The 24,097-nt window shown below is 38.0% G+C and overlaps 1 protein-coding gene across 1 annotated transcript in view; it reads left to right on the top strand.

The window, feature by feature from the left end:
- Window positions 1–1,754: 1,754 nt before the first annotated feature.
- Window positions 1,755–24,097, top strand: part of UBN2 (ubinuclein 2) — a 52,057-nt gene continuing 29,714 nt past the window's right edge. The window contains exons 1-6 of the mRNA XM_085308798.1: window positions 1,755–1,770; window positions 3,728–3,820; window positions 9,777–9,878; window positions 18,733–18,870; window positions 22,313–22,425; window positions 23,517–24,015. Of these exons, the coding sequence (XP_085164924.1) occupies window positions 1,768–1,770; window positions 3,728–3,820; window positions 9,777–9,878; window positions 18,733–18,870; window positions 22,313–22,425; window positions 23,517–24,015 (948 nt within the window). The 5' untranslated portion in view covers window positions 1,755–1,767. The remainder of the gene's footprint in view (window positions 1,771–3,727; window positions 3,821–9,776; window positions 9,879–18,732; window positions 18,871–22,312; window positions 22,426–23,516; window positions 24,016–24,097) is intronic.

Genomic DNA, 24,097 nt, shown 5'->3' on the forward strand with positions numbered 1-24,097 from the left:
AACACCTTCTGTAGGTAGAGTTGTTAGCCTGGCTCCACGACAAGCGTTGTGGAGCAGTGCAGTGAGTGGTACTAGTGCTGGAGGTGAATTCCTACGGTCTTTGGGGGGATGGAAGAGGATGAGAGTTCAGGTTCAAACCACAATCACTCCTATAACTGTTAGAAACTTCATCAAAAAAAAAGAGTACTTTCACTTTTCCTCCAAACAGAAAATATTTGGCTCTCAGAACTGCTTCATTTTCGAAGGGGAAAAAATTTTGTGCAGACAATATTAAAGGAAGCAAGCATCCTTAGCCAATCAACAGGGAGTAAAAGTAGAAAAGAGGAATGCATATCCTTAAGCTTGTCACCATTGTGAGTTGAGGATACTGGTGAAGTTTGCAGTTGACTCCAGTAGTCAACTACTGGAGTTGTGTGGAGAGTAGTTGTGGCTCCTCTTAATTTTGGTACACAAGAAAATTCTAGGGATCCCTTCTTGGAAAGGGCAGGGGTAAGGAAATAAGTGCTACTGGAAAAGTGATGATAGTTCTGGTGAAAATTAAAAGCAAGCCTCAAGTGCCAGTATTGATATCACTTGAATCTGTAAATCCAGCTCAAACTGAAAAATGGTGAAAACCTCTGTATTATGATCCAGAGTGTTTCTAGATGATGATGATGCCATACCATTACTTGGCCACCCTGTTTACTTTTTGCTTTTTAGTGAGTGGGATGTAAAACTGGATTGCCTTCAAATGTAAAAGAAAAATCAATGACTGATCTTAATAATCCCTCTGAGATCTTCCCATGCAAGTTAACAGGTTCCTTTTGTTCATCCTATCCTACAGCTGCTGTAGGCAAACAGTTCCAATTCTGACTACTATGGATTATTGTAGCACTAGTCTGCTAGTCTAAAATGCCATTTTTCTGAGCAGTTTTTGTGGGAGGATAGTAACTGTTAGTGTAGCTCAGGATGTGGAGGTTGACTTTCCCTTGCCTTTTCCCGACTAGTTTTTCTGTAGGTTAGTAATATGTTAATTAACCACATTATTGGTATATATCTGGGAAAATTGTATTTTTGATGAAGTTCTGAGATGACTTTCTCATTTCGGAGGTGTTGGTGTGACAAATACCAATTTAGTGGATTTTGATACAATTCAGATTTGAGAATGTGCTTTTAAGATAGAAGTAGTGAAGCTGAAAGAACTGGTCATGATTTACAAGCAAACCCTTCTCTTTTCCAGTTTTCTGTAGAGTGCAAAGTCCTAAAGATATTAGGAAAAGTAGTGAAAGAAATACTGATCCTATTTGTGGAGTAGAATAGCTACAGTGATGTGTTACTAGTTAATGCAACAGAGAAAACTACCTTCTTAAAGTAAAGATTGACCAAGGAACTTGCACATCCTACCACTTTTCTACAGAACTTGTGCAGTTTACTTTTTCCAAGCAGGTAGGAACTAGCTGACAGGTAATGCTGTGGCTTAAAATGGAGTTCTAGATTTCAGAATTTGCTGTTATTTTAGCAATGAATCAGCTTAAAATGAACAGTTCACATAAACTTAGTTATGCAAACTGTTATTGTAGGGTGAAGACTGACTAGGTTTTCTGAAGATTTCTGTTTGCTCCTTATCCCTTACAAGAAGTTGCTCAACTTCCTTGTGACTATTCCCATTGAAAGTCTGATGTTACATAATTGGGAACATGTCCTTCTGTCTTTTAGTGTTGTTTGAAACTGGAGCAACCAAGAGAAGTTCTCCAGAGGCAGGCTGTTCTGGGGGAAGAAGGACTTCTGATGGTTTGTTTTATAATTCTGACTTGTTGCAGGTGCATAGSACTATTTTCAAACACTGCTTTAATAGGTCCCCTAGTCAAACTCTAGAGAGCCTCAAAGCTTATTTGACAGGATAAATGCACTGCTTTTCTTATTCTAGAATTCGGTTTCCGTTCTGAATTAGAAGCTAGTGGAAGTGTTCATGATGTAAGCTTTTGTTGTCCTTATTCTGCTGTTTTGCCGTGATAAAGAGACCATCCTGTGATCGGGTTATTCATAGAGTTCATCTTTTGGTGTAATTTTTCTTTTTTTAAGCTTATGGCATGTGATTGAGAGGTTTTTGTTAGAGTGGCTGAAGAAGTTATCTGCCTGTTCAGAGTTGGCAGAAGTGAATGTGTGCATTCTCTTTTCCACTGGTGCAGATTGAAGCACGGTGTGTAGAATTAGATTCAAAACAGATGAATCAGAAGCCCAAGTTGACTTCTGCCAGGCCTTTTCTAAAGGTGCTGAAGTAGTACTGTGTTAAAGTTACTGCTAGATGTAAGACAGCTGTCCTTAGAAACTGTCAAAATTAAAACTTTCTGGAATTTGAGGGTCCTGTAAAGTTTAATTAACCAGAGTGATATGGTCAGCTATAGCTTTGAGGGGTTTGTGGCTAGAGGCAAATTAATGCTTAAGTATAAAATTTTACTTGACCTCTGGCCTCAGCCTTGTCTTCACTTCACAATTCAAAAAGCATTTCACTAGTGGAAGATAGAGAATAGTCTTTTCCCAGCTACAAGCTGGATAAGGATATGCTCAATAAATTGAGCAATATTTTATATTTAGCTATGCCCACAGGAAATACGTGTATAATTTGTTAAATATTTTGGAATTAGCTATAACCTCTCCTACTTTTTTAATCTAATCAATTTAGATAATACAAGATAGCGATGTGGTCTCTGCAGGTCAACTCAGCTTCACTGCCTCATTGCGCTGGTCTTAATACTGTTAAGYTACTTTGTCATTATTTAGTCAATATATTGGCTTTCCTTACTGTAGAGGAAGCCTTTCTGTGAGCTTAGAATGTTGCTTTTTGTTCTTAGTCTAACACAAGTCTTTATTTATTGGTGGGTGGTCCATATGCAGTAAAGTTAGCTGACCTCCATAAAAGGCTTAATTCCATTCCAACTCAATTTTATATCATAGTACCATTTCTATTCTATCAGCTACCGTGTTTATATATAAAACCTCTAATTTGAAGAATGCATCCCTGTTTTTCTGCAATACTTTATCGCTGAACAATTTCTACTCGTGATTACTGTTCGTTGACTTCTTGTAAATGAAATGTTTTTCTAAAAAAAGATGATAATTCTGCTTATTCATACAACTGGAATATTAAATCTTCGATATTCTTTGAGCTGCTGTGGTGGCAGTCTTGTAGAATATGTGCTGTGATTGCTAACATCATTATCAAAAAAAACTCCTTGAGCTCTTATTGTTACTTTATATTGCTGGTTATGGTTGTGACTTACTAACCTTTTAGTCTTCTAGTTGCTTCCTCCTTGATTAGCATAACAAGTGCATCTTGTGTATTGTGTCTTAAAGGATCACAGCAAATGGGCGCTAATGAAGTAGTGGTGAAAAAGTTAGAGTCAAGAAATTTTTCTTCTTTGAACCTCAATCAGTTCTAGTTTTGTCTCATGCTCACGATTTCAGCTGAAGTTGTAGCAGAATGCCTGGACAAATATGAATCTGAGCCTGTTTTTCTGAACTTGTTTGTTTGTCTCTTCATCAGTAGAAGATAAGTAATTGAGTGATAATTTGAATAAGTCAAACTCATTTTTAGATTGTAAAGCAAGTATATGGTCTCTTAGTACAAGTTCTGACTATTTATACAGTTATCAGAGCATAATTTATTGGCATGTAATGATTTTTCATTAGATGCATTCTAACTGTTTCTTGTAAAATGGAATGAACATTTAACTACTTCTTCTTTCAGAAGAAATCAGTTCATTCAGAAGATCCATTTAATGATGAACAACGTGAGCGGCATGAAGTAGAAATGCTGGCCAAGAAGTTCGAGGCAAAATATGTGAGTTTACTGTACCTTTGTTAAAATATACAAATATTTGGTAATAATTTCTGATATTAACATCTATGCTGCATCATTTTTTTCCCTGAATAGAGTTGCTAATAAATGTCAATTTCTGTACATATCAGTTGACTTTCTCATATTTTATCTAAGCAGCTTGAAGCTGCTACATACAGGCTTATTAGATGAATGTGTTGTTAAGTAGATTTTTCTATAGATTGTTATAGCTTGCAAGGCTATTCTTGGAAAAGCTTCCTATATAAAAACAACTGAGCGATAGATGCAGGTCAATATTAATGATAAATACTGCTCTGGAGGAAAGAATTCTTATGTAATGCTGTTGTGCACTACTAAACAGCTCCTCTGTTTTGTGCTAAGTACAAATGAATCTTGATGCATTTGTGCCTAGTTTGGAATGCTTCCATAGGAAGTTACTGTCGAATGAATAAGTCATCACTTGATGAGTTTCTTGTAGCTGCCAGCTGCCTAAAGGTACTCTGCTGACTCCTGAAAGCATAGCATGAATGACGTGAACACCACTTGGTAGCAACGTGAAGAGGCTTTCACTAATAAATGGAGGTAGAAATCAGAAAACATTGACTAAAACCACACCCAAACAGGTCTTTAAGAATTCATACAGGTAGGGTGGGGTGATTAATTCTGAGCTGGCAATCAAAACTAGTCATCATGCTTAGACATGTTGATAGTCTGGGCTACTAGTACAGCACCTCAATAGTAAAAGGAAACAACGGCAGTTAATTAGTATCTTTTGTTACTAATATATGAACTAAAAATATTGTTTGTCTGATTTCTTTGGATATTCTCTGGCAAAGACAGACTAACTTAATTAGTGTTGGTCTATGTTTTGCAGAAATAACTACTGTTTCATTTTATCTTAGCTGTGATATGTAGGAGAAGAAATTTCAAATTGAAAAGAACCATTGTCATCTTATGAAGGGTTTGACAAACTCAATATATAACAGTGTACAGAGAGGACAATTTCATAATACTATTTGGTCTTCATTTGGATGATAATTATTTGTTTAACTTGAAGAGAAATCTTTCAACTATACTTTTCTATAGCAGTCATTTTCAAAATATATATTATRGTTTTGTAATATTGTGAAACAAGCTGCATAACCACAGCAGATGAAAATCAGTGTAGAGAATGTAAAGCAATGGATGTAGGGGTGGTAGCAGTGGAAGAAATTCTAACGTTACRTATACATTTACACATGCATTCAAAATAAGGATTGCCATTTATGGGCAAAATACGGTGTTAATAGATTTATAAAAACCTCAGTTCAGTGCTCAGTAGTCAAGAAAAGGAAACTAGAATATTTGTAACTGTTAGGAAAGCAATAGATACTGAATTAGAAACTATCATTAAACCACCATCTAAATCCAAACTGTACTCATATCTTGAATTCTGCTTGCATTTTTGATTTCTTGCCTTTATGTCATTCCCTGCCACACCTTAATCTACCCCACCACCACTCTGCCCCACAAAAAGAAAAATCTCAAAGAAAATGGCTTCTGTGCAAAGAATAATTTACCAGATTAGGACCACTAAGCATAGAGGGTGGCTAGTGATTGATAGTTCTTTTGTTAGATACTGCCTGTTCTTTCTTTCTTCCAGTACAAGAACAATCAGTCTCTACTTACCCTTCATGCTCAGCGGGATTACATCTTTGTACACTGATCCAGTACAGTTGCTCATGTTCTGACAACATCCAACCTTCTCGTAAATCTTGCAAGACGTTTGCTTCATAGCTTAAACTAGAACAAGTATCCCATAAAGTAAATACCAGTTTTCTTCTTTCTAACAATACTTATATAAAAAGTGATCATTGAGTGCGAGAGAGATTTGAATTTGCAAGGAAGTACTAGTTTCTTCTTAAACCGATTAAACTCGTCTGTATCCATTTTTAAAGTGGAGTCAGATGATCCTTTTTAATCATAATGTGTATGGCAGCTGTTAACTTTGCATTGATTCTGCATTCTTTTGTAAAAATTGGATGCACATCAAAAAGTCTGTCAGACTTATTTTTACTTATTTTCAAGTAAATTCCTTTAAGCATAATCAGTAAGGTATTTGGTGCATCTTGCTGATTCTACAAAAAAGGCATGTAAATAAATACGTTTTCATAAAACAAGATGCATAAAGTTAGCGTAGCATTTGCTTGATCGATTGTTAAGAACTTTTGAATGGATGGATGAATTCAAATTTTAAAGCAATAGCATAGAAATCTGTTCTGAACGCTTCTCATTCTTTTGATTTCTCCTGTTATTTCTCTAGAAGAAATCAAATTAACGACTGCTTGTTGGGCCTACCACCCTGGCATGTTGTGTATTGTAAAAATGTGGTAGTGAATCTTGGGCAATGTTTTACGTAATGTAAGAATCTTATTGTATCAGAACAAAGGTCCATTTAATGCATGATAGTATACTCCTCTGAAACTAGTAGAATCTCATTCTCGAAAGTTTAGCACAGTGTAAATGTGCATTGATATTTTTTTGTGTGCCTTTTTAGCAATCTGGATTAATTTCTTCCCTACTCAAAGAGTCTGTGTTTAACTGCCCTTTATGTAGTTTTCTTCTATGAACTTGCTTAATCATTTTCTGAGTTCATTGATATGTATGAGACTGTTTTCCGTGGCAGTGAGTACCATGTTGATTACATCATATGAAAACAAAGTATGTTTTAGACTCATTGGCTAATGTGTTCAGAGTGCTCTGTAGCTCTTGCTCTGTGAGAAACAATGAAGAATTGTTTCCTGTTCACCTTCTCCATGCTGTGTGTGGTTTTTGAAACTATCATCTGAACTCAGCTTTCCTCAGCTGAAGTGTTTTAACATTCTGTTCTTGTACAGGAGTTGGATTTGTTGTTTTTTCTTCAAGCATTCTTGTTGCCTTGCTTTCTTCCATTTTTTGTTCTATTTTTTTTTTTACATGAAAGCATATCAATGCTAGGATGTTCTGATTTGTCAGTGATACAGTGATGACTTCCTTCTGTACCTTGTTTCATAGTCTTAATAATCTTCTCTTTTGACCAGTCTTGATTTTTTTTTGATGAGCTGTCAGAATACTGTACATAATTCCAGTGCTTCCTGAGCAGTATAATAAATTGAGAGCACATCTTTCTTTGTTGTTGCTGAGGTTGTACTTTCCTTGTGTGCATTACCTGGCTTTTATTGATACTGACTTCAATTGATCATTTATCATACTAAGTACTCACAAACTGTGAGATCTTTCAGTGATTCTTCAGTTGCATTTTTTTTTTACTATCCTGATTGTCCTCTCAAATTTTGTGCATTTCCCCTCCACAAGAACCCGCTTTTAGCACTCTCTGAAAAGTACAGATTCATTGGTGATACCACTGATGACTCTTTGTTACAAAGTGAGCTATTTATTGCTACCTTTTTTTTCCTAGCCTTAAGCCAGTCACTAATTTGAGTAGGCCTTTCCTCTTATCCCATGATAGCTTGTTTTCTTTAAAAAATTTTGGACCTTATTTAAAGCTTTTGAAAAAGGACTGACTTCTATCAAAACTTTCTTTTGCCCTGGAACGTGTATCCTCTTGATATGTTCTGATTATTTTTTATAACTTATTTTAACTTGCCCAATAATAAAGGTTAGTCTTACTGGCTTAGAGACTCCCAAAAGGGCCATTGGAAGACTTTTTAAAAATTGGTGTTGCGTTTGTTGAATTCTAGTCCTATTGTACAAAGGTTGTTTAACTTCCATGTAATTTAAGTTTTAATCTGTTGAGTTTATATTTGAATTTCTTGAACAGTTGCTTGAATACCATCTGCTGTCTCAGGAGCTAAACATCTTAACTTGCTTGAGTATTATGCCTGCTTGTGTTTTGAGACAAAGGTTGAAGGAACTGTTTTGGGGGAGGTGGAAGTTAAGGGCTTTGGTGGGAAAACTTCCTTGAACTGCTCTGTAGTAAACATGATGCAGATAATTTCTTCAGGTTTTTCTGCTGTAGTCTTGCATCCTTAAAGTCTTGATCCTACAGACTTTTCAACGTATTCCCTTAAACATAACTGGGTACTATCCAGCCTGAAGGAAGTTCTTTAACTATAYACACAGTGGTTCAGATAGCTTCATACCTCTGAATACAGCTTATTGCTTTGATCCTGGTTTTAGTCAGCCTGCTATTACAAGCCTTCTGTTCCATTTAACTTTGTCCTATATCTACATCATGATTTTATGAATACCAGGCAGTAAGAAGGTATTGAAAAAAAATTTTTTTTGCCCACACTCTGAAATAACTGTTGCTGCAAAATGATTATGGGCACACAAACAATCATGTAGGCCTTCTGAGTGTTTCACCCATAGTTACTTGGATGTAGGAAGAGATCTGGTACAGAGATGAATTGCACTATAGTCATGAAAGAGATAAGTAGAGGTGAAGTATAGTTTAAGTAGTGTTCTTGAGACGCCTTGCAGGTGCCTCATTCAGTCATGACAACTAAATAAGCTTTTGCATGATAAATGGTGGAAATTCAACAGTGAGAATTCTTACATTCTGCCTCTATTTTTCTAAGATTTTTTTCCCCCTTTTCTTAAACTCTTAAAAATATACAACATGTTTTGGGGCCATGCAATCATTCAGGTGCTTGACCCTCTGAGTATAGAGRGGTGATAGGACAAATAGGAAAGCTTAGAAGTAGTGTTATAAAGCTTGAAAACTTGAATTAAAAATGGAACTTACTTGTGTTTTTTTCCTTAAAACTATCTGATATATCTATTTAATTCTACTTGAGAATTAAATAGAGATTCTTGTTTGCTTGCAAGAACACAAGCAAACTCAGACTCATTACAAAGTACTATTAAAATGCAAGTGTTAAGGTGCTTACATTGCTCATAAAAGAGCAAGGTAGATACTGTTCAAAGGAAATTTCAGCATGCTCACAGTAATGAGTGGGCCATGATACTTGTATCTCACAAATGAAAAGACTTGTACTTATTCTAAACATGCTTAGAACTGCAGAATGCAGTATGAGGAGCTTCAGGGGTAAGTCACCTTGAATGCGTGCCAAAAAAAAACAGGAGACCATTTTAGTGAAGGTGATCTCTTTTAGAGGATGCTGTCTTTAAGAATTTTACATTGTCAATTTTGGATAGCTGTAAGTTTAACTTCCTGAATTCTATCTATTTGAGATGGGTATGATTTCTTATTATTTCACTTGTATTAACAGTAGCACTTGCACATTAGAAAAGTATTCAATGGGATAATCTGAAGTTTACTCTCTCCTGAAGGTAAGTGAACCTACAATTTAAGCTGCAATTTCTGGTTTGAAGTTATTCAGGTAACCATTTCATGGTCTTACCAGTTGCATTTCAAAGGATTTTATTTCAGTAACGTTTTTCTTCAGTTATGTTAAATGAATGCTAAAACTTCTTGAAAGTTCATATGCATCGTATCTGCAAGTAAGAGATCAAAATATTTTGCTTTTGGCTTAGTCTTCACCTTTCTGGACAGAAGCAATCTATCTTTTGTGGAAGAGTGTGTTAGTGATTGCTAGGCTATTTGTTTTCCTTTGTAATGATTCTAACATACTAAAAACCTTAAACTTTCAATATTATACCAGTCCTTTTACCACTACTGAAAACTTTAAAAACATAATTGTAAATAGGAAATATTGTGAAGGTCTCAGTCACTTGGAAACCAAGTGGCTAGTGAATACCTTACAGGGATGATTCTGGTGTGACTATTGTAAAGAATTTTAGCACATTTGCAGGAGCTCATAATTTATATGAGAAAACAGTCTCTGGAGAATTATGCCTTCTAGTTTTCAGTCATTTAGACTATCTTTGAAGAGACATGCAAGAAAGCAAAACTCTTTATTTCCCTGAATGACCATTACTTTAATGCCATCTGTTTCAAAGATTTTAGTATTTCCTTCCTCCCTCCCTAATGATCTAACACTTATCTTATTTTCAGGGTGGAAAGCCCCACAAACATCGGAAAGATCGCCTGCAAGATCTGATTGATATAGGTTATGGTTATGATGAAACGGACCCTTTCATAGATAATTCTGAAGCAGTAAGTAAGCCTTATTGAAGCAGCAACAAGAAAATATATTTTTCTTTTGCTTCCTAAAGAAAGGTAAAAGGAAATACTTTGTGCCCTTGGGTAAGTGGCATATGGATCCACAGGATGCATTACTTAAGGCATCCAAGAAGCTATGGTATTTACTGTAGTCTTGTTCAAGCRTTTTAGGCCATTGGAAGACTTAAGCTATTACTATACCGTATATTTAATCTTCTTCAAATGTATTTTAAGATTTCCAGTTTTAGAAATAAAACTGTCTTTATTCATACATTTCACTTACCGTGGACTGGAATTACACTGGCTCTGTTTGCTTTCTTTTACTAGCTGTCTGGATTGCTAGTAAATTGCTGGTGTTGGATTTCCTGCATTAGATAGGGATGCTATTCTGCTCCCAAAATAATCACCATATTCTTACAGGTTTTTAAACATATTCACTGAGTATATCTGAAATTTGAAAGAGAACAGCTTGGTTAAACAGCAAGATTTTGCAGCTTGTTTTATTTGAGTATTTTCCAAAACCAACACTGTCTCAAATGCGGTAAAAGAAAAGGGCATTAGTTAGGTGCAGGTAATATCAGGGATACTTGGAAGCTAATAAGAGGGCACTTAAATCTTAGAGGTGATCTAGGAAATCATGACAATGAGGAGGAAGCAGCTCAGAAGAATGGATGATATTGGGAACCTCCTGTGACTCACCTTTGCCAAATACCAAGAAAAATTAGGTATACTGTTTAGTCAAGTAAGTCAGCCTTCAGTCTCCTCTGCTGTCTTTGCCTGTTGAGTGACACTGGAGAAAATGACTGCAAGGAAGGGGCTGAAAGTTGAGCAGGAGAGAGAAGATGATGAAAGAGTAAGAAAAGCACTAAAGAGAAGTATGTTACTAGCATATATTATGCTGCTCCTCAATTTGTATGTGATATTAAATCTAGGAAGTTAAGTCCTTTTTAAGGACTTCAGTGAACCCTGAACTGTGAGGTCTCTAGCATAATAGAGCTGTTGGACTGAATGTTGCTATAAACAGTGTGGGATGYATAGGAGGCATGCTGTAGAATTGATACCTTGTTGCACAAAAGAACCTCAGTAGTTCACCACAGTGGATCACAGGCTGAGCTTGGGTATTGTTAGTTCCAGTAAAGTCAGTCTGAAGGCACATGAACAAGTTGTGTGAAAAAAGTTTTGTTGTGTATGCTTGTCTTGGCTTGTATTTATTCTTGATGTAGACTAAAATTTTAGTTGAAATTACCTTTATTAGGCTAACCTATCATATCTAAGATTTTAGTTGTGCCACTGTGACCRTATCAAGAGCCATTGTAAGACTTAGTATGTTCTTTCCAATTCAGTTTTGTCTTCAGCTCAGTAACCGCAGAAGATGAGGTGCTGCTTTCCTTTGAGAAACCATAGGCTTATCTGTTTTCTCAGTATTGCTTGAGATAACTATCCTCAGTTTTGAAATTTTATGGTACAGGACCTGAGTTGTCTTTTTCTTTTTTTTCTTTTTCCCTGAATTTATCGTGACCTATCATGGGTCTGATATCTGAATTCAGATAACATTCACTGATCTATCTGTTATTCCTAGTACAGGACCCTTGATGCTTTACTTGAATCTGGCAGACTATTTTTGATTCTGTACCTGCTTCCAGGGCTGCTGTTGTCAGCAGCAGATCCATTAGATCTGCAGAAACACTTCTGATATGTTTTTTGCAAGGAGTCTGAYAGGAGATACAAAAGGCAGTTGTCAGAGGACTAGATGGTTGTGTCATGTGGTTGTTGTTGAAGCTACTGGAGAATGGTGTGTTCTCTAAAGACTGTTCTCCTGAACAAACCGTTCTGCTTTGTCTACTACAAACTATTGAGAGGGCATCTCTCAGTTCTGCTTTCATCCCCATTTCTATATATAAAAGCAGAAAAATGCACTGTATACCAGGTGCTAGTCTAACTTCCTGTTGCAAAGCTTAAAGATCCTGTAATACAGGAGTTCAGTGTAACAAAACCTCTTATTCTATCACTGTCAGATGCAAAGAAAAAAATGTTTAGAAGAAAAGACTTCGTGACTGCTTTGCTCATATTCTGTGTGGCCAGCTACTAAATCGTAGTGTACCCTAAGAGATGTTGCAGGCAGGTCCAGCCTAGGCTTATCTTCCAGAAGAAAGGATTCTTTCTGACACAAAGTGATGTCTTGGACACAGGCACTTGAAAAATGAGTACAGAAGTGCCTTGAATTGCTCTAGGATAGGAGACCTGTTGTCTCCCTGTTTATTCCCTGCAAAATTGAAAACTGCTTAGAATTTTAGTCCTTTTTGTTGTGTTTCAGGTGTGAGAAAAATACTGAGCTCCTTGGCACTGAAGCAGATTTGCTACTTAGCTTTAGAGAGATCTTCCTTCTGAAACCAAATTTTTAGGTAATACCACCAAATGTTGTTGAAGACATCAAAGCAATCAAATTCTAAGCCTGCTTTTTAGCAAACACTGTAGTAAAGGAAGCAGAATTCACTTGCTCTTTGTGTTTATTTGCAGATAAGTGATTCTGCATATGTAACACATGATCATATATATATATATATTTAGTATACTTGGTTTCTCTAAGGATACAGGAAAGTAACTGCTCCTTTTTTTGGTGTTTTTTTTCAAATCAGGGTAAAGTGTTGGGAATCTGCCGCTAACATGGTTCCCAGGTTATGGACTGTATAGGGCTGGAGTACGGACTGCTGCAGGGCATGCATTTCTGTAGGAAGCTTCCTGGAAGGTGCTGATAGCAGGGGGCTTCTCCTAAGCAGAAGAGRTTTTTCCTGTCAAACTCCTGGAAGGGACATTGGTACCTGCCCTAAAAGAATGTGGTGGAGTTCAGGCAGTTTAGTAAGCTAAATTGCCAGTATCTCTTTCCTGTGAGAGAGAATCTTGAATGAGATTCTTCTTACTGATCTTGCAGTTCTGTGTTGATTACTTACTCCGGAAAGAATCGATACTTCTCTACAGCATAGCTGACACTTCTGTAGTATGGCTGTATTCAGACTGTCCAAGTCTGTGGGGCTACTGAACATAGAAAGGCAGGGGCTCCCGAAGAGAGATTCAGAGGACTCAAACATGAAGCCAGCCAAATGAAAATACTGGAGAAACTCTTGTGGGCACATATTACTCTAAGTGATGCCTTCAATTCTTGCACGCCTTCTTTCTTCAGACTTGTCTTTCTCTTATAGCAAAAGTACATGGTATACATTCTTTGGACATACCCAGTGCATATGCTTTTTTTTTACCTTGCTGTGTGCCTTCTTGGATAATCTTATTAGCTAGTCCCATTTGGAAGAAATGTGTATTCTTCTCTGAATTGAATTGCAGACAGATAGGAAATCCATTTTTTCAGACTGTACAAAGGATCTTTTTATGTTGATTTTTAACTGTTCAGTGGTGCTGAACTTAATCCAGATAATTTTAAGTCTTATTTCTAACTGCTCTGCAGCAGTTAATCTGAAAAGTTCTAATCTTTGCTTACTAACATCTCTGCAATGGTAGCACACAAAATGTACATAACCTACAAAGAAAGCTGTCCATTCTCACTGCTTCAGTATTGAAAATAGGCTCTTCTATAGTATGACTTGCCAGGTGGTACATTCCTTGTGGAACAGTGTTCCCATGGATTTCTGCTCCCCACCGCTTTCATTACACCTGCAGGCACACATACATTTATATGTGCATGAGAGTCTAATTTGACTGGGCTAATTGCTGTTGCAGTGACCTCCRGAGGTTTGACTTGTTGAATACCTACCTGGCAATGTAAGCTTTACATAGACGTTACAGATCGCAGAGGAATACAGCGGTGTCTCAGAGCTACCACACAGCAGAAAGGCTGGAAATAGAAGAGGATATGAGTTAATACATGGTTAGTGTTTACTAAAAAGTATGCAGTTAATCTTACACAGAGGTAATACTTGCACATTTGGGGAAAAAAAGAGACCAGCACCCTTCCATGTTGTAGGGTAGATGAATACAAGGGAGAACTGCCTACCTAGAAATCTATAAGCAGCACAAGTTCCAGCTGCTCTTTGCTGCAGGATGAAAAACAGTTTAAGCTAAAAATGTAAGCTTACATATACATTGTGTGAAAAAGGACCTTTAGCATGGAAAAATTGGAGTGGGGGGAGGGTTGTGCTTGCTTTTTGATGTCATCCTGAATTAGAAAGGCAGTATATTGTTCCCTGTTGATCATCTTCAGGATATTGTGTGTTCTACTATGTTGCTTTTCTAAAAGATAATTTTGGCCTTTGGTGAAAAGTTATCCTTAAGAGACAGCAGATTAGAAGAGTGCATTTCAATTGTTACACCTTTAGGAGCATAGTTAAGAGATCAATCAAGAGTGTTTGTTTGAAGTATCTTAAACATGTAGTTAAGTATTTAGATCTTCAATTTGTTGAGCTGCAGCAGACATAATCAACATGCCTTCAGTAGTTTGACTTCATTTAGTGGGCTAGTGATGATCAAAAAATAAACAGAAAAACACAGCTGGTTAGAGCCATCTCAGAAATATCTTGAAGAAACAAAAATGATCTCTGGTTGGCTTTTTCTAAATATTGCTTTCACAACAAATAAGGGGTTATCTACATTTTTAAAAACACTTACACATATTTGCAGCAAATCTCACTTAGGGGATCAATACCTTAGGTTGTTCTGTGATGAAAAGGTAAGTGAAGAGAATTGTGGTTAGAATATCTGAACGGAAGAGTAGACGATATTAGTATCAAAATAATAAAATTTAAGTGTTATGTATAAGCAGGTCTTGATTTTGGAGCTAAACTGGTATAATCTGTAAAACTCTTACTATTTTTTCTTGGTATATTGGTTAATTTATTTTTTTAAAAAAGCCTTTGGATTGCCTTTCACACTTAAATGCATAATTAAATGAAGGCATTGAGCAGCTCACGGACAATAGTTGAAATGGACTTGCATACTGATCTGATTTTAGGCAGTCAGACAATGTATCAGCCTTATTTTGCAGAATGAATCCATGATCTGAAGTGGGACAAAACTAGTGTTCTCAGGAGTTGATAATTTATGAAGTCTTGTCTATTTGTAGCTCTAAGAAAAATTTTTATTCTCAATCTTAGAATGGATAAGGAAGATCAGAATGCTGTAAAGGAGTTAAACTATTTTCCTTAAGTAGGATCAGAAGAGCAGATTCTGAGAGCTGTTTCTGATTTTTCTGTAGAAAAAAGCTAATGCAAAGAAAGACTTGAAACTAATTTTTAAGTTTTCCAAATTGGAAGAGTCATATGCCCTTAACAGAGTTCTGAAGAAACTTCAACATGAAGTTTAGTTTAACTATTGCCAATGCACTGTTGTTCAAATTTTCTGTTTAATTAGGGCACTAGAAAACAATCTCAAGCTGAAGGAGAAGAGGCACTGGGTACACTAATAGTTTCATTCTCAACTTACCTACCTAAAAAAAAATGTAGGGTTATAAATAATGCCTTCCTCAATGGACTGAGGGCAAATCAAATTTTGATAAGGAAAAGTAAACTCTGAAGTGTAAATATAATTGATTAAGGAGAACTGAATGTCAGAGGGTCGTGAAAACTTGACTAAATTCATGGTCCTCAGCAGAAGCTATTGAAACTTCAGCTGTTAAATTATGTATCCACATCTTCCTGACCCTGCTTCCCATTGCTTACTTGCTAACTGCTTGGAATAGTTTGTACTTGTACACTGATTTGTATATTGAATGAATTCTGCCTTTCTGGATGACTTGTTCCTGTGGATCTGTGCTATGTAGTCTCTTTGATTATACTTATCTTCAGTAGTTCATAGCTTCCTTACTTGTGAACTATCTTTAATTGTTGGTGTCCTTTATATTCTCCAGGGCTTCCATCTTCTCTCTAGCAGCCAACTCTTTACGGTGTTTCGGTTTACTTATTCTTAATTTCTTATGGCGATAGTCCCATCTTTGACTGTGCTTTCTCCTCCAAACTTGGCAACAACTATATTCTTCTATTCTGATCTCATGTTACCCCAATGTCACTAATTCAGTTCACTCCCTATCAGCTCACAAGGAAAATGCCTGTTCTATGTATTAAATACTGGGGATAATCATTTATTTTCTCTCCCTTCATCTTTCTTGTACTTCATGAAGTTGGTTTTGAGAGCTCTAGAAAAACATGAGATTTCTCTGAAGTTCTCAGCAGCCTCTGCTTTTAAGCTTTCCTTTGCACTTCTTTCTTTGCATGATCTTCCTGGTCTCTTAAGATGAATGACAAATCCACAACCAAGTAAGTCCCTTTGCTTCTACTGTGTCCAATCAATAGTCTCCTGATTTCCTACACTTTATTTTTTGCATGATCTCAGGATATTTCACAGATTCTGTCACCTCTTTTCTTTTTCTGTGTTTCTCTAATGCTTGTTCAGCCTTCCATTCCAGGATTGTAAAGGTGATATGACTGTTGCAGAAACTTCTGTTTGTTCTGATCAAATACAAAAAAGTCTCCAGTTCAGGCTCTTCTACCCAGGTTACTTGTTGAAAGTACTTTAAACTATTTTCATTTTCCAGATAACTCCTCTGTTTTCATGCTCTTGCTAGCCCAAGCCTTTTGGTTCTTAACCTGCATCTTTGGTTGTATATTCAGTGTATATTTTGCATCCTCTGCAGTGGGAATGAACTACCTTGGTAATGGACAGTCTATTTGTCACTGTGTGTTCCCTTTCTATAAGTGATTGCATGTCTTCAGTTAACGCTGTGGGAGTGTGTGGTGCTTGCCTACTAATTCATTCAACCTGCTGAAATCTAGCACATACTCCATCTTAACAGACATGCAGCGGAAGGCCTACTGGTTGAAGTTTCAAAGTAACATAGGTGTAGTTTTGTTCTCGTGTATTCTACTTAACTCTTAATCATTTGGCYATGCTAACATATTTGCTTTATTGCTTACAGATGTAAATTGGAACTGACTTTTTCCTCTGCCTGAGTGCATACCTTCAAAGTGCATTTTAAATCCTACACTTTTTTCAAAAGAAGGGCAAAAAYAGATTCTTAGTTACTGCATTGTTGTTGTATGTTTCTAGTCATTGTCATGTTTTCTGGGTCCTGTAAATGCTTCTTCCTTTACTTCTGTTGGCATACGTGTTGCTCAGATATGCTGTTTTATGCCTCCAGACAAGCTATAGCTTCCAAAATTGTATCTGTTGCTTAAGCTCATCTTGTTTTCAGTATTTGAAATCCCCAAAACAGAAGAATTTGAAGTAGTTCAAGGCAACATTGTCCTTCTACGTAGCGATAATGGCATTGTCAAGGCAATCCTTCCTCGTTTCTCTTGTAAATATTCCTATGGTATGCTTTGGTATTTATGCATAAAGCTAGAATGATTCTATGAGTTGTCTCAGCCTTTTTGAAATTTTGCCAGTAACAAGATATTTCCTAGAGATTAACTGAGTTATGATAATGCTTGGGGAGAATGTCATTCTTAAGAAGCTGCTGGTCATAACATAATTATCCTGTCTTCCACTATACTTAACATTGACCTCATTTCCTATATGTCTTTAGACAATAATATTTTTGAGATACGGCCTTGTAATGTAACTTGGAAAGTCCTTCATGTATATTAAGTTCTATGCAAAATAAAGGACTAYGTATAAGAGGTTGAAACCTTTCATGGCTTCGAAACAGTGTAAACAGAGTGAGAATATCTGGCTTTCAGTAAAATAAGTCCTGTGATTATAGTATTTGTATGTTAGGCCATGTCATATTGAACACCTAAAATCATAAATAAGGTAACAGATGCTGTGGTTAAGTTTGTTGGATCTGCGATAGGTTATTTAAATAAAAGAAAACTGCAAAGAACTTTAAAAGAAGGGGTAGGTACTTGAGCAGGCAGACTGGTTAGAGATTACACGTGAAGTGTGTTGAACAGTATAAATCTGTCATGTGCACCGCAGAGGTATGTAGTAATAAAAGTTAATTGGGAAAAAGACTTGAGCATTACTGTGGTTGTCTCAATGAAAAGAGCATATAACCTGAGAGGGTTTTTATTCTTGTTTTACAAAAGCAAACACTTAAGATTTTCAGTTCTGTTTCCTTTATATAATAATACATAATTTTGTAAAATTCCGATATAGATTGGACTAATTCAATTGTGACATCTCACTCTCTTTTTAAGATACAAGCAATAGATTCTGGATTATGTGTTTGTAGCTATCTTTCACTTACAGATAGCTGAAAAGGTCTGTGAAAGAAGTGTATGAATAATGGAAGGTATTGGTAAGAAACTGCATGTTCTTTCATAAAATTGAGGGACATTCAATAGAAGTATGAATCTTACCATTTAAAATACATAGAGGTAGTATTTTTACAAAGTCTTTTGCATTTGTAGTATGCCTTTAAAGCTACAGTAGACCAAAACAAATAATTTGCTGTGTTCCTGCCTACTGCCCAGACAAACAGGCAATAAACAGTGAAGTTAGGCTGCTCATAGGCAGGTGATATTAGATTATTCAAATGCTTTATGCATCTTGAGTTTAGCCTTCTAGCATAAAGTACTGTCAGAGGTGGAATACCAGGGAAATATGGTTTTTGCCTCAGAGGAAAAAATGCCTATGCCAGTCCTCACTCCCTTCAGAAAGCTGCTTTTCTCTTTCTTTCTCTTCTTCCAGATAAACTTTTGCTTTAAAGTAGGAAGGTTATTCTGTAAGGTTAATGCTCTATGCCCTAGAAATAAATTTTCAATAGCATTAGTTTCCTGTTTCTATTCTAGGAAGCTGTATTGTGTACTTATTTATTTACRAATTCCTAAAGATAAAGAATTAAAAACGACTGTTTTGTTTTATTAAGAAATACTGATAAACCCCTTACCTTCTGTTTCCTGCCCAGTATGATGAATTGGTTCCTGCATCGCTGACAACCAAATATGGAGGGTTTTATATCAACACTGGTACGCTGCAGTTCCGCCAGGCATCTGACTCAGAAGATGAAGACTTTGCAGAAGACAAAAAGCACAGGCCACCTAAAGTGAGTGATAGTAATTGTACTTTATGTACAGAACTTATGGCTAGGTGAATCTTGGGAATAATTTGATACGGTTAGAATGGCTCAAATGAGGAGGCTGAAAGCATAATGATGCAGTGTTCTTCTACGGCAGTTTCTGTTTTGTGGCTAATGTACAAGCATTGCGGAAATAACTCTTGCCTACACAGATGGTTAGTCTTACAAACTTAGACAATCTGTGGACATCAAGTAAATGAATTGTGCCCATCCAGTAAGTAAAACATAGTTCCTTAATTTTATAGGAATTTTCATAGGATCATAGAATCAGTAAGGTTGGAAGGGACCTCTGGAGATCATCTAGTCCAACCCACCTGCTCAGGCAGGGTCACCTAGTGCATGTTAGACAGGGTTGTGTCCAGGCAGGCCTTGAAGATCTCCAGAGAAGGAGACTCCACCACCTCTCGGGGCAACCTGCTTCAGGGCTCTGTCACTCTCACAGGGAAGAAATTCCCCCTCACATTCGGGTGGAACTTCTTGTGGTTCAGTTTCTGCCCATTGCTTCTGGTGCTGTCAAATGGGACAACTGAAAATCGAATCTGGCCCCATCCTCTTGACACTCTCCCTTTAGGTACTTATACACATTGATAAGATCCCTCCTCAGTCTTCTCTTCCTCAGGCTGAAGAGGCCCAGCTCTCACAGCCATTCCTCATAGGGCAGGTGCTCCAGCCCTCTGATCATCTTTGTAGCCCTACGCTGGACTCTCTCCAGTAGCTCCATGTCTCCCTTGTCCTGGGGAGCCCAGAACTAGATGCAGTACTCGAGGTGAGGCCTCMCCAGGGCTGAGGAGAGGGGCACGATCACCTCCCTCGACCTGCTGGCAACACTCTTCCTAATGCACCCCAGGAGACYATTGGCCTTCCTGGCCACAAGGGCACATTGCTGGCTCACGGTCAACTTGTCATCCACTAGCACTCCCACGTCCTTCTCTGCAGAGCTGCTCTCCAGCAGGTCAGCCCACAGCCTGTACTGGTGCCTAGGGTTATTTTTCCCTAGGTGCAGGACCCTGCACTTGCCCTTGTTGAACCTCATGAGAGTCCTCTCTKACCAACTCTCCAGCCTGTCCAGGTTTCTCTGAATGGCAGCACAGCCCTCAGGTGTATCAGCCACTCCTCCCTCCCAGCTTGGTATCATCAGCAAACTTGCTGAGGAGGCACTCTGTGCCTTCATCCAGGTCATTGATGAAGAAGTTGAACAGGATGGGACCCAGTACTGAGCCCTGGGGAACTCCACTAGCCACAGGCCTCCAACTAGACTCCACGCCACTGATGACAACCCTCTGAGCTCAGAGAAGGAAATTCAGAACTTTCAGCCAGTTCTCAATCCACCTCACTGTCCACTCGTCTAACCCACACTTCCTGAGCTTATGGGAGGATGTTATGGGAGACAGTGTCAAAAGCCTTGCTGAAGTCAAGATACATGTCGGCTGCTCTCCCCTCATCTACCCAGCCAGTCATTCCATCAGGGAAGGCTATCAGATTGGTTAAGCAGGATTTCCCCTTGGTGAAGCCATGCTGGCTACTCCTGATCACCTTCTTTTCCTCCATACATCTGGAGATGACATCCAGGATGAGCTGTTCCATCACCTTTCCAGGGACGGAGGTGAGGCTGACTGGCCTGCAGTTGCCCAGGTCCTCCTTCTTGCCCTTTTTGAAGACTGACGTGACACTGGCTTTCTTCCAGTCCTCAGGCACCTCTCCAGTTCTCCATGACTTTTCAAACATGAGGGAGAGCAGCCTGGCAGCAACATCCGCCAGCTCCCTCAGTACCCGTGGGTGCAGCCCATCCGGGCCCATGGATTTGTGAACGTCAAGCTTCCTCAGAAAATCTCTAATCCTATCCTCCTCAACCAAAGGAGTCCCTTCTCCAGACTTTTTGTCCAGTCTACAGGATTCATGAGGGCTGCCCTTAGCAGTGAAGACTGAAGCAAAGAAGGCATTCAGTAATTCTGCCTTCTCTGTATCCCTTGTCACCAGGGCCCCCACCCCATTCAGTAGAGGGCCCACATTTTCCCTAGTCCTCCTCTTGATACTGATGTATTTGAAGAAGCCCTTCCTGTTGTCCTTGGCATCCCTTGCCAAACTCGATTCCAGCTGGGCCTTAGCCTTCCTCACCACATCTCTACATACTCTGACTGCATTCCTATAATTCTCCCAAGTAGCCTGTCCCCTCTCCCACATTCTTGTGTACTTTCTTCTTCTGTCTGAATTTGGCCAGGAGCTCCTTGCTCACCCATTCAGGTCTCCTGCCCCTTTTGCTGGACTTCTTACTCATACGGATGCACTGCTCTTGAGCTTGGAGGAAGYGATGTTTGAATATTAGACAGCTCTCCTGGACCCCCCTTCCCTCTAGGGCCTTAACCCATGAGATTCCTCCAAATAGGTCTCTGAAGAACCCAAAGTCTGCTYTCCTGAAGTCCAGGGTTGCAGTCCTGCTTGTTGCCTTACTTCTTTCCTGCAGGATCCTGAACTCCACCATCTCATGGTCACTGCAGCCAAGGCTGCCCCCAACCTTCACATCTCTAACCAGTCCCTCTCTGTTGGTAAGGACAAGATCCAGCAGGACACCCTTCCTCGTAGGCTCCTCCACCATTTGTGACAAGAAGTTATCACCAGTGCATTGCAGGAGCCTCCTGGACTGTTTGTGCCTTGCTGTGTAGTCCTTCCAGCAGATGTAAGGGTGGTTAGAAGAAAATGAACATGTCTCAACAGTGCATTTACAGTCTTGCTAGTATTTGCATGATTTGTAATGGTTCATAATACTTAGAATAACATTAACACAAAATACCTGTTAAAATGCAGTTCAACTAATAAGACAAGCTATTTTAAAAGTAGTTTTTATGCTGTCTCTCAGTGTACTGTTCTGTGTCCAGAAGTTATGATTAATGCTAGCATAACAGCTTGCATATCACATTCACAAGTTCTATGAGATTCCTAAAATTTTCTACTTTCTCTGTGCTTCTTGCCTGCATTTTAGATTTTTTTAAAAAAAATATTAGATAATTACAGCATCTGGAGAAATGTTTTTATTATTGAAAAGTCTGAATAAAATAACTATTTAGGAAGACTAACAATGGAGGCTTGTTAGTAAGTGCAGTTATGTAGGAGTCCAGTTCTACTGTTTGCCATTACACACATTGAGGTACTTTTCCCTGGAAAAATATAAACTARATAGCTACTTATGATAAGTTTGTAATTAGAAATGGAAAGAAAGTGCAAGAAAGGTATCAGTCTCTTCTACAGATGAGAAAGGTGACAATTGTTTACCTGTGTCCTTTTCCTCCCTTCCCCTCCCTCATGCTCTGCTATAGTAATGTCAGCTTTGAATCAAAAAGTGTCAGGAAAATGAAGTGATTCTTGTTGTAAAAAGCCCTGTAGGATGGAAAACACTGTCCTATCTGCTTTGTAGATAGTGAAGTTAAAAGAAAATGAAGACCGTGGAATGAAGAAGCGCAAGCGGAAAGATGAAGAGACAGAGAAGGAGAAGAAGCCTCGGAAAATGAAAGTTCCTAAGCAGTCGGGGTAGGTTTCTTTGTTTATATGGACTTCTGGATTGTACATGAGGTTTAGTTTCAAGTTGGCATACCATAGCAAAATTTCCATAGCTTTTTAGAATAAAGGATTTTTTTCAGCCGTAATTAATAGATAACAGATTTTGTTTAGAAACTTGTGTATTTTTTATAAATTAATTACATGAGCTAATCTTTCATGTTGTTTGTTTAAAATTTAATTTTACTCTCACAGAATTTTTAATGGCGAACAGTAAACGTGGGGAAAAACATGAAAAAGATTCTCGCTCTGTGAATAGCATTATCTATTACTGTTCTGTCCAAGCCCTCATAGCACTGAAAATCACATCTTTCCTCTCCATCTTCTTTAGGAGACTATYTTTTTTGCTATCCCTAGACTCCTGTTCTGGAAAAATGTAAACACAGTTTAAATATTCTCCATGTCTCTTACTAAATCTATTTTTTATCTTACTAAATTTGTCTTGAGCTTACCCATCTTCTGAAGCCTGTACGGAATGAGTAAAGTGGTGGGTTTACTTAATTGATTCAGGAAAACTCTCATTGAATGAAAGCTTTCCTATTCTTACAAATACTCAAGTTGGTATTGAACATTTTTTTTTATTGATACTATTTTTGTCAAGGTGATGGTTTAGGGGAAAAATGCTCAATTTGAGTAGCATAAAAATGTTGATACTGTATGTTAAAATTTTTTAGTAGTCGAGAATTTTTTTTAACCTGTGTAGCATGTCTATACTTAAAACAAACTTCTACCATGTGGGGGTTGGGTAAATTTTGAAGTGTTTTAGCAGCATAGACTAACCTTAACTTTAGCAGTGGTGCCAACCTCTCTCTACTTAAATTGAGAAGTTAAGAATAAACAAGCTTTGCCTTAATGCATACAAACATAGCAAAAAATTGGAGAGCATGAAATCACATGATTGGCAAGGGTTTTGTGCTTTTCTCTTCAGACCGTTCTGTCACCTATCACAAGATGCTCACTTACCCTTGCTAATTTCTTTTAATTGTACTGGATGCTTTTGCTGAAGATGGCTAAGGCTTTGGAAGTCTCATGCATTCTAATGAAAGACTTATTTTTCTCTACAGAGTAATGGCCTTAAATTCACACAAGTCTGAAAAGAAGAAAAAGAAATTATATAAAGACTCACTTTCTCTGGCTGCCATGATCCGTAAATTTCAAAAGGAGAAGGAAGCCATGAGGAAGAAGGAATCTAGTCCAAAATCTCCAGTGACTATTGCAACCTCTACCCCTAGTAAAATTCCTTCTTCCTCTCTCAGTGCAGGAAATGATATCTCTGACTTGAACCTCAGGATCAATGATCCTGTCCTCTCCATTTTTGGTAGCACAAATGAACGTGAGCTCCTGCAAGAAGCTGAAAGTGCCCTGGAGATGTTGGGAGACATTGACTTTGACAAGTTGCTTGACGGCACTTCTGATGGCAGCCCGATATCTGAGCTGTCAGGAGAAAATGGAAATGTCACTCAGGCAACCTACACCTCTCAGGTCATGACACCCAAGCAGGTGCCAGCCCTCCCAGAAGGTCTGCCTATGCTTCTTGAAAAGCGCATTGGAGACCTTCGAACAGTAAGTATGAGTTCACTGGTAAGAGATTGCATTCAAGGATCTGAGAGAACAAGGAAGAATAATTAGGGCCTGAGCTGTCATC

The sequence above is a fragment of the Rhea americana genome, unplaced genomic scaffold (assembly GCF_003343005.1).
Source record: "Rhea americana isolate MKP2758 unplaced genomic scaffold, rheAme1 scaffold_281, whole genome shotgun sequence".
Classification (NCBI taxonomy): domain Eukaryota; kingdom Metazoa; phylum Chordata; class Aves; order Rheiformes; family Rheidae; genus Rhea; species Rhea americana.